The following is an 11,636-nucleotide window of genomic DNA, read 5'->3' as shown; positions in this document are numbered from 1 at the left end:
AAAATTTTGTGCATAAAAAAATTTTTTTTTGCATTCAAAAGACCAATGAATGACCTGACTTAAACAATGGAGCTAAGAATTAAAGTGGTGAAAGAAACCTGTTGACTCATTACTCATTTATACCCAGTGAAAATATTTTTAAAAAAACAAAGGCAAAATGAAGAAATTGTGGCAAATCATATATTCTGAATAAAGCTACAACAATGAATGTAACTAGAACAAACATGTCCTATATAAGGCTGAGATTCTCCAACTGGAAAAAAGCAAGCTGAAATTATAAGCTGTCTACAACATGCTCAGTCAGTCACGTCCCACTCTTTGGGACCTATGGACTGAAAAGAAAAACCAATAATCTCAACCATTGCACTGAAAGTAACATCAAAAACATTTGGGAATGCATTTACAAAAGATGTATACAATCTGTACACAGAAAGCTTACCAAATGTTGTCAAGATTAAGTAAGAAAGGTCTAATATAAAACCATCTCATTGATTGCAAGACTCAATATTGTTAAAATGTCAATTCTTGTCAATCATCACTTTCAATGCAATATCTATTAAAATCCCAGCAGGACTTTTTTAATTAAATATTTTATATAAAACTTATATTGAAACACAAACAATTTCAGAGGAAAAAGAGAACAATTGGAGGACTTAAACTACCTAATTTCAACACTCACTATAAAGCTATGGTAATCAAGGCAACAGGCTTCCCAGGCGGCTTACTGGTGAAGAATCCTGCCAGTGCAGGAGCAGCAGGAGACGGGGTTCCATCCCTGTGTCAGAAAATCTGCTAGAGGAGGAAATGGCAACCCAGTCCCGTATTCTTGCCTGGGAAATTCCACAGCCAGAGGAGTCTGGCGGACTCCAGTCCATGGGGTCGCTAAGAGTGGAACAGGACTGAGCACACACACACACACAATCAAGGCAACGTGGTATTGGCACAGGAGAGAAAATGAATAGATCCATGGAACACAATATAGTGTCCAGAAATGGAACATATAGACGGTCAATTGAATTTCAACAAAGGCAGTAATATTATTCAATGGGAAAAGAAAGTGTTTTCAATAAATGATATTGGAACCGCTGGATAAACATATGGAGGAAAAAGGAATTTTAATTCCTACCACACCGGCCTCACAAAACTGATACAAAAGGGTGGAGCTGGAGGCTCCCGTTCGTGTCTCCCCTGCCCAGTCCCCAGCCCACAGTCGCCCTAGCCTTGTAGGACCTAGTCTTGTGCCACTCACCCAATACTGGACTCCCCACAACCTAAGTCCAGCAGAGCGTGGATGTTTCGGGACAGCTGGACGAGCCCGACCCACGTGGGGACCTCTTCCTCCTGGCCGGTTTGGTTTCCTATGCCAATTAGCCACCAGCAGTTCTGTTTCCCAAAGGCTTTAAAGACTCTACAGGGAAGAAAAATCTCCAAGAAAGGCTGAATGGAGTGGATTCCTCTAGCTTGCCTGACTGCAAGAGCAGCAGTAGGGTCGAGAGGAGTTAGTATGAAGTCCTGCGTGTGAAAGTCAGACGTTGACCCTGGCATTACTGCAACGCACAGGTAGTGATGGAGGAGATCCGAAGCCTATTTGTGACCTGAATTCAGACCCACTGATGGCAGTCTCTGTGACCTTCATTCTGTCGACCCACCTATTCACTGAGTATCTGCTCCAGTCAGGCACCTGGCTACTAAGATGCTAAGAGCAAACCTCTGATTCAACAACTTTCCCCTGGCACAGAGCTGCCACGTGACTCTGGAGGCAGTGATACCCCTCCCCTGCACCCACACTGTCAATGAGCCTGGGAGGAGCAGAAGCTGAGAGCCAGTAGAAGACGGTAGTCAGAGGACTAGAGGTAGCTCAGGAGGGTCGTTGCCCCTGAGAAGGGAGCCGGTTCAAGAAGAACCTTTAATGCCAACTCTTTATGTATCGGACTTCCCAAGTGGCTCCCTGGTAAAGAATCCGCCTGCCAATGCAAGAGATGCAGGAGAGGAGAGTTCTATCCCTGGATCGGGAAGATCCCTGGAGGAGGAAATGGCAACCTACTCCAGTATTTTTGTCTAGGAAAGCCCATGGACAGAGAAGGCTGGTGGGCTGCAGTCCATGGGGTCAGCCAAGAGTCGAACACGACTGAGCGACTGAGCACGCACGCAGGCTGCGTTCAACTCGCGTTCGAGAGGGAGACAGGAGAGGGGGACGGAGATTCTTACTTTTCCGGGACTGATTGAGCAATATCCTAAGACAAGGCGGGGCCACAGCAGCCTGCTTTCTCCAAAAGCCTGAGTACAGTGCGCAGGAGCGGAGGTATACAGAAGAGCTCCGAAGTCTAGACATCAGAGGCCGGCTTTCCAAGTTCCACGGACGACCGTGAAGATTCCTCATGACCGTGCCTACCATCAGCCTGCGGGGACCTCGACAGCGAACGCTGCCCGACCGCAAGGGGCAGCGCGGACGGAGGGCACCGGCCTCCTCCAGCGCCGGCGCAGGGCGCTCCGGTGCCCCCAAACTTCGGTTCGGGTACCTCGTCTTCGTCATGGGTGTCGTGTTGTGGGTGAGTACCACCGCGGGTACCATTCCGGAAGGCGCGCCTGGTGGCCGGTAAATGGCGGCGGGAAAAGACCGGGCGGCGTGCTTGCCCGGGTCAGCTGCGGCCGGGGCCTGTCCGAGCGAGATCTGCCGTGGGCTGAATGGGGGGAAGGAGCAGGTTCAGGGCCTGGCAGGACAGACCCGGGCCCAGAGGGAGAAGAGCCCGTGTTCTCCGTCCCGGTCCTAGGCTTGTCTGGCTGTCCCAGAAGTAAATTCCAAAGGAAAAGGAATGGAAAACTCCTTTGGAAGCCTCTCTGCTCCCCTTCCTTCCCCGCTCCTCCCTCCTGTCTCCCTTCTTCCTTTCCCTCTCCCCTCCCCTTTTATGTTGAGATTCTAGAATATGCTCATCGCATCTATTCTTCCCCTCGATTTTTACAGAAAAGTAGCTTTCCCACCCTCCCTTGCATTCAGCACCCCTTCTCGGCTGCTGTTGGTCATTTTGCAAATTCCTTCTACTTTCTTCTGCAGCAACCCACAGGGGTTACAGGGTAAATCCCCAGTAATCAGGCGGCTAGCCTCAGGGGCTCTGTCTAGTTTAGGAGGAAAGGGTCTGAAGATGTTATTTTGATTTCTGTTTTGAGTCTGAAACAGGTGTGGCATGCATTCTGAAAAAACTATTTAATGGCTGCCCTGAACTCCAGGCGGAAGGGTCTACTGTTAACCTAGCTGTGTTTTTACTTGTAAAAACAACTACCCACAGCCACACAAATCTTAGAAGAAATAGGTCTCAGAGCTCAGGAAGACCTTGAGAACGAGTCTGACACTATGGCTTCGTCACAGCTGATGGGGTTTAGAGTAAAAGAGAAACCCTGTATGATGTTACTTCCACGTTACTTCCACGTGCAATATAAAAATTATGACAAACTAGTGAGTAACACACAAAAAAGAAGCAGACTCAGGGATACAGAGAACAACCTGGTGGTTACCAGTGAGGAGAGGGAAGCAGTGAGGGGCAAGATAGGGATGAGGGGAAAAGAACAGTTATTGTGAGATTATATGAAATCCTGTGTGTGAATCGCTTGAAAATTGTAAAGCAGTATAGAATTTAAAGAATCTTTGTTCAAAAAAAAAAAAAGAAACGGTGCAGCTTTTAGGGCCCATTTGTCCCCAGGGAGGAAAGAGTAATGTTGTTTTGGGTGACCTATCAAGGGAGAGTAAAAATCAAACTAGACCCTAAAACAGTTACATCAGCTCCAGGAAGTAACCTGGGCACACAGCAAGGTCCAACTAGACTCTGCAAACCCAGCTAACAGTATTGCATCACTTGCGGGAAGTAAGTGGTAAGAAGCACGAAAGGAAATCCCCAGTCCGGACTCATCTCTAACTTCACCAGCTTGGTAGCAGAGTGGACAAATTGCTGAGCCGAACTGAAGACACTTCCACAACCCATCGTCCCTTCTCACTTGCTTTCTTTCTTTTAATTGCCCAAGGCTCAAAGGCTGCAGGAATCTTAGTTCCCAACCTAGGATCCAACCTTGACCCCTGCAGTGAAAGTGCAGCATCCTAACCACTGGACCCCCAGGAAAGTTTCCTGGATTCCCTCTCTTTTGTCCCATGCTGCTGCTCCACCGCAGCCCTCCTGTCTCCCTCCTGTCTCTCTCTCTCTCTCACACTCCCAACCCACCCTCCACACACACACCACAAGTCTGTGAGTGGCAAAGTTTCACATCTCCACCGCACCCGGTGCACCCCAGTGGTTGTCTCTCAAACAGCCTGCAATGGAGATTACACACCAGGAAGCCTCCTCCTCGTCCATCCCAGCCCCAACCCCCACTCCCATTACTTTGACTTCCTTCTTGTCTGTGATCCTGGCACTGTGGGACTTTTCCCTCCATGTCCACACCTGTTCCCTGCCACTGGGAGTCTTGTCCCATCTGCCTTGCAGCCCTTCCAGGCTCTTTTCACCTTGGTGACTTTACAGGAATCGCTGTCTGTGCCTCAGGTTCCTGTGGCCAGAACTGCCCTGAGGAAAGGAAGGACCTCGCCTTGTCCCCGGTGCCCCACAGCCCCTGCGCAGGGCTACTCAGCAGGCTGCAGACAGGACTCCCCCTGAATGCGTGGGTGGTGTGGGTTCTAAGATGCCTGCACTAATGTTAGTGTTCTGTCCTGCTCTGAGGGGCATGGGGGTATTGATCTGGGTGGTGGGAAATGTGACCAGCAAGCTGGGGACAGAATAGAGATAACTGAATGTCAATGCTGAAGGATTGCCCAGGTCCATAGAAGATTATTTCAAGTTTTCATCTGATGTTACCAAAGATTTTTTAAACGTACATTTGTAGTGTTAAAAGTATCAATTCATCAGGAAGACATCTTAACCATAAATATATTGTGCCTAATAAAAGAGCTTTAAAAATACATAAAGCAAAAATTGATGAAATCAAAGGACTATCATATCACCCTTTAATGAAAATGAAAAAGGGTAGTAACATTATCGGGCTTCCCCAGTGGTTCAGCGGTAAAGAATCTGTCTGCCAATGCAGGAGACACAGGTTAGATCCCTAGGCTGGGGAAGCTCCCCTGGAGGAGGAAATGGCAACCCACTCCAGCATGCTTGCTGGAATATCCCATAGAGGAGCCTGGCAGGCTATAGTCCATGGGGTTGCAGAGTCTCTCACAACTTAGCCACTAAACAACAACAGAAGTAACGCTGTCAACCATAATGGGAATTCCCCTGACTGTTCAGTGGTTAGGACTCTGCTGTCTTATGGAGGGCACAACAGGTTCACTGGTTGAGGAACTAACATCCTCGAAGCTGCACAGAGAGACCAAATTAGAAAAAAAAAGAAAAATCAACCATCTTGATTTAATTGACATTCAGAGAGCATGCTTGCAACATCTAATGAAGACTCATTCTTTTTTGGTGAATGTGGTACTTCCACTAAGATAGACCACATTCTAGACAATTTAAAAAGTCTAAATAAGTTTAAAAGCAATGAAATAATATAAACTCTGTTCTCTGACTTTAATGAAATTACAATGCCAGTCAAGAATGATCTCTAGAAAAAGACTCCAAAATTTTGGAGTTGAATATTAAGCAACATCCTTCAAATCATTATGGTTCTTAGATGAAATCAAAAGAATTTTTTTTTGAATTTCAAAACAAATAGTAATGAATATATACTAAATGGAAACTTGTGAAAAGCTGCTAACACAGTGCTTAAACTGCAGTTTTCAATTAAAGTGTACTACGGCTGCTGCTGCTAAGTCACTTCAGTCATGTCCGACTCTGTGCGACTCCATAGCAGGCAGCCCACCAGGCTCCCGCATCCCTGGGATTCTCCAGGCAAGAACACTGGAGTGGGTTGCCACTTCCTTCTCCAATGCATGAAAGTGAAAAGTGAAAGTGAAGTCGCTCAGTCACTCTTAGTGACCCCATGGACTGCAGCCTACCAGGTTCCTCTGTCCATAGGATTCTCCAGGCAAGAGTACTGGAATGGGGTGCCATCACCTTCTCCTAATTAAAGTGTGAGTGCATGCTAAGTCACTTCAGTCGTGTCCTACCCTTTGTAACTCTATGGACTGTAGCTCGCCGTGCTCCTCTATCCAAGGGATTCTCCAGGCAAGAATGGAGTGGATTGTTGTGCCCTCCCCCAGGGAATCTTCCCGACCCAGGGACTGAACCCACATCTCTTTAAGTCTCTTGCATTGGCAGGTGGGTTCTTTACCACTGGTGCCACCTGGGAAGCTCTTCCAATTAAAGATGTTCTATTAAAAGAATAGGGGGTTGGGAGAAATGGGGAGTAAAATTTTTTTTAATTAAAGAAAAAAAAGTGACCTGAAGATTCACATTTTTAAATCACTGTAAAATAAGTGCAAATTGAACTCAAAAGAATAGGGAGAAAATAATAATATGAGTAGAAATCAATGAAATAGAATACAAATAATGAAAGGAATTGACAAACCAAGTGTTGATTCTCTGAAATGATTAATGAAATTAACAAACCAAATTTTAAAAGAAAAAAGGCCAAAAAAACAAAAAATACCAATATCAACAATTAATGATAAGATATTATAACAAATTCTGCAGCCTAGGAAGGACAATAAGGGGAACTTAGGAATAATTTAATGCAGATAAATTTGACAACTTGGATAAAATGGACAAATTCCTTGAAAATATTACTTAGTAAAACAGATACAAGTTGAAAAGAAAATCTGATTAATCCTATATCTTTTATGGATTAGAATTCATCACTTAAAATCTTACAGCAATGAAAACTGCAGGCCCATGTAGTTTCATTGAGGAATTCTATAAATATTCATAGAAAAAATAATATCAGTCTTATACAAATTCTTTCAGAAAATATGAACAGGCAACAGTTCTTCACTGTTTTATAAAGCCAGCACAACCCTGGTATCCAAAACTTACAATGACATTACCAAAAAAAAAAAATACTGATCAACATCTATTATAAATATACATGCAAAAATCCTTCATTAAGGGACTCCCCTGGTGGTCCAGTGCTTAAGACTCTCCCTTTGCAATACAGGGCTTCCCTGGTGACTCAGATGGTAAAGAATCTGCCTGCAGTGGGGGAGACCCAGATTTGATCCCTGGGTTGGGAACATCCCTTGGAGAAGGGAATGGGTACCCACTCCATTATTCTTGCCTGGAAAATTCCATGGACAGAGGAGCCTGACTGGCTATAGTCCATGGGGTCGAAAAGTCGGTCACAACTGAGCGACTAACACTTTCACTTGCATAGCTTGAAATCAGGAAGCAAGATGCCACCAGCCTTCCTTATCTTTCTTAAAAAATTACTTTGGCTCTTTGGAGTCTTTTGTGGTTCTGTAAAAATTTTAATTATTTGTCCTATTTCTGTGAAAAGTGCCATTGAAATTTTGATAAAAATTGCATCGAATCTATAGATTTCTATGGGTATATGGACATTTAAAAATATTGATTATTCAAATCCATAAGCATGGACTGTTTTTCCATTTATTTGTGCAGTTTTCAATGTACAAGTCTTTGACCTCCTTGGCTAAATTTATTCAACTTATTCATAGGAATTTTATTCTATTGATGCCATTGTAAATTAGATTGTTTCCTTATTTCTCGTTCTGCTGGTTTATTATTCATGTAAAGAAATGCACCATATGTTTTCATATTGATTTTTATATCCTGTAACTATACTGGCTTCATTTATTAGTCTTAAGAGGTTTTTTTAAATGGAGTGTTTAGCATTTTCTATACATAATATCATGTTGCCTGCAAAATGGGACACTTTTACTTCCTCCTTTCCAAGTTGGATGCTTTTTATTTCTTTTTCTTACCTAATCGCTCTGGCTGGGACTTCCAATACTATGTTAAATAAAGATGACAAAAGTGAGTGTCTGTATCTTGTTCCTGATCTTAGAGGAGATAATTTCAGCTTTTCACTATGGAATGTGGTGTTTGCTGTGGCCTTGTCACACAGGGTTTTATATGTTGAGGTGTATTTCCTCTATGTCTGCTATGTTGAGAGTTTTATCATAAATCAATATTGAATTTGTCAAATGCTTTTTTTGTACCCATTGAGATGATCATATGACTTTTGTTCCTCATTTTATTAATGTGGTATATCACATTGACTAATTTGTGTTGTTTTTTTTTAATTTGTAAATTTCGAATCACAGTTTGCATCCTTAGAATAGATCCCACTGATTATGTTGTATGGTCCTTTTAATGTAGTGTTGAATTCAGCTTTCTAAAATTTTGTTGATGACTTTTGCATCTGTGTTCATCAAGAATATTGGCCTGTAAATTTCTTTGTGTGTGTATGTGGCTGACTTCCAGTCAACCTGAATCTAGGCACTGAAATCTTCCCCTTTGGGATAGTGTTACTGAAAGTGTGTGTGTGGGTCTGGCTGCTCTCTGCCCAAAAGCCAATAAGTAGGCCAGGTTGGTGGTAAGGAAAGTTTGCTTTATTTCAGATGCTGACAACTGTGGGTCGAGAGTGGTGAACATCTATCCGAAGGCCGACTCCCCGCCCCCACCGGCAACCTGTGGGCAAGAGCTTTTATAGACAGAAGTGAGGAGGGAACCACATATAGAAACAGCAGAGTCAGCTCTGATAGTCATCTTTAAATTGGTCATCGGTGGTCTGACCAGCATCATCTTGATTGTTTTAGGTACAGTTCCAGGGTCCATTTGTTTCCATTTCTCTGAGGCCAGTTCTTGGAATTGTGGCACCTCATATCCTGGGTACAGTCTGGTCATCATGTAGTTAACTTCTCCACTTGGGGTTTCAGTATCTATAAGACAGCTCACCATGAAGATGCTCAACATCACTCATTATCAGAGAAATGCAAATCAAAACCACAATGAGGTACCATCTCACACCGGTCAGAATGGCTGCTATCAAAAAGTCCACATACAATAAATGCTGGAGAGGGTGTGGAGAAAAGGGAACCCTCTTACACTGTTGGTGGGAATGCAAACTAGTACAGCCACTATGGAGAACAGGGTGGAGATTCCTTTAAAAACTGGAAGTCGAACTGCCATACGACCCAGCAATCCCACCGCTGGGCATACACACCAAGGAAACCAGAATTGAAAGAGACATGTGTACTCGAATGTTCATCGCAGCACTGTTTACAATAGCTAGGTCACGGAAGCAACCTAGATGTCCATCAGCAGATGAATGGATAAGAAAGCTGTGGTACATATACACAATGGAATATTACTCAGCTATTAAAAAGAGTGCATTTGAATCAGTTCTAATGAGGTGGATGAAACTGGAGCCTATTATACAGAGTGAAGTAAGTCAGAAAGAAAAACACCAATACAGTATACTAAGACAAATATATATGGAATTTAGAAAGATGGTAATGATAACCCTGTATGTGAGACAGCAAAAGAGATACAGATATAAAGAACAGACTTTTGGACTCTGTGGGAGAAGATGAGGGTGGGATGATTTGAGACAATAGCATTGAAATATGTATATTATCATAGTTAACTAGATCGCCAGTCTAGGTTTGATGCATGAGACAGGGTGCTCAGGGCTGGTGCACGGTGATGACCCTGAGAGATGGGATGGGGAAGGAGGTGGGAGGGGGTTCAGGATGAGGAACACATGTACACCCATGGCTGATTCATGTCAATGTATGGCAAAAACCACTACAGTATTGTAATTAGCCTCCAATTAAATTAATTTTAAAAAAAAAGACAGCTCACAGGATATGGCTCAGAATATTATCTATAGCCCTTGAGAAAGAACTAAAGATCCTTGACTAAGTTTAATGACTACATTATTATAATTTGGTCTCCTTTGACTATTTTCCTTTGTTTCTGCATTTCTCACTTCTTTGATGAAACTTATTCTTGGACTGAAGTTTTCCATAGACAAGAGGCAGGCAGAGGACGTAGTGGGGGGAGCGCAAGGACCATAGTGTCCTGCTCCATTGCAATAGGACAGGTCTTGGCACATGCTCAACTACTGGGAACTCTTAAAAAATATAGTAGGCTGCTTCAACAATCCCAAGAGTTTGAGAGATGACTAAGAGCAGGGGTAGGGCTGAATGAAAAATTCATTTCCTACACAAGGCCACTCCTTCAAGACTGGGAGAGAGGTGGTTGTTTCATCTACTGTCTAGAAATAAACACAGAGAATCAAGCAAAATGAAGAAACAGAGAAACCTGTTCCAAGTGACTAAATAGATAAAGCCTTAGAAAGAAGCCTTAATGAAATGGAGATAAATAATTTAGTTGATAAAGGGTTCAAAGTAATGGTCATAAAGAAGCTTGCTGAACTGGGGAGAAGAATGGATGAATACAGTGAGAACTTCAACAAAGAGATGGAAAATATAAGAAACTGTCAAATAGAAGCCACAGAGCTGAAACATACAATAACTGAACTGACAAACAATAGAAGGGTTCAGCAGCAGACTAGGTAAAGTAAAGAAAGGATCAGTCATCTCAAAGACAAAGCAGTGGAAACTTCCCTGGTGGTCCGTGGTTAAGACTCCAGCTTACAATGCAGGGGAAAGTGAAAGTGAAAGTCGCTCAGTCGTGTCGGACTATTTTCGACCCCATGGACTGTGTGGATCACAATAAACTGTGGAAAACTCTGAAAGAGATGGGAATACCAGACCACCTGACCTGCCTCTTGAGAAACCTGTATGCAGGTCAGGAAGCAACAGTTAGAACTGGACATGGAACAACAGACTGGTTCCAAACAGGAAAAGGAGTATGTCAAGGCTGTGTATTGTCACCCTGCTTATTTAACTTCTATGCAGAGTACATCATGAGAAACGTTGGACTGGAAGAAGCACAAGCTGGAATCAAGATTGCCGGGAGAAATATCAATAACCTCAGATATGCAGATGACACCACCCTTATGGCAGAAAGTGAAGACGAGCTAAGAAGCCTCTTGATGAAAGTGAAAGAGGAGAGTGAAAAAGTTGGCTTAAAGCTCAACATTCAGAAAAATAAGATCATGGCATCTGGTCCCATCACTTCATGGGAAATAGATGGGGAAGCAGTGTCAGACTTTATTTTGGGGGCTCCAAAATCACTGCAGATGGTGATTGCAGCCGTGAAATTAAAAGATGCTTACTCCTTGGAAGGAAAGTTATGACCAATCTAGATAGCATATTCAAAAGCAGAGACATTACTTTGCCAACAAAGGTCCGTCTAGTCAAGGCTATGGTTTTTCCAGTGGTCATGTATGGATGTGAGAGTTGGACTGTGAAGAAAGCTGAGCACCGAAGAATTGATGCTTTTGAACTGTGGTGTTGGAGAAGACTCTTGAAAGTCCCTTGGGCTGCAAGGAGATCCAACCAGTCCATTCTAAAGGAGATCAGTCCTGGGTGTTCTTTGGAAGGACTGATGCTAAAGCTGAATCTCCAATACTTTGGCCACCTCATGTGAAGAGTTGACTCAATGGAAAAGACTCTGATGCTGGGAGGCATGGGGGGCAGGAGGAGAAGGGGACGACAGAGGATGAGATGTCTGAATGGCATCACTGACAGGATGGACGTGAGTTTGAGTGAACTCCGGGAGTTGGTGATGGATAGGGAGGCCTGGCGTGCTGCAATTCATGGGTTCGCAAAGAGTTGGACAGGACTGAGT

General features: G+C 43.6%; 1 protein-coding gene across 1 annotated transcript in view; it reads left to right on the top strand.

The window, feature by feature from the left end:
* Positions 1-2,167: 2,167 nt before the first annotated feature.
* The window catches only part of LOC147367369 (tumor necrosis factor receptor superfamily member 10B-like), a 44,867-nt gene continuing 35,398 nt past the window's right edge, over positions 2,168-11,636 (top strand). The window contains exon 1 of the mRNA XM_086416379.1: positions 2,168-2,549. Within this exon, the coding sequence (XP_086272505.1) occupies positions 2,379-2,549 (171 nt within the window). The 5' untranslated portion in view covers positions 2,168-2,378. The remainder of the gene's footprint in view (positions 2,550-11,636) is intronic.

Source organism: Bos grunniens, chromosome 8 (assembly GCF_055505025.1).
Source record: "Bos grunniens cultivar Pamir isolate PY7600 chromosome 8, Bosgru_T2T1.0, whole genome shotgun sequence".
Lineage (NCBI taxonomy): Eukaryota > Metazoa > Chordata > Mammalia > Artiodactyla > Bovidae > Bos > Bos grunniens.
The sequence above is the reverse complement of the archived record's forward strand: the minus strand, read 5'-3'. Positions and strand labels throughout refer to the sequence as shown.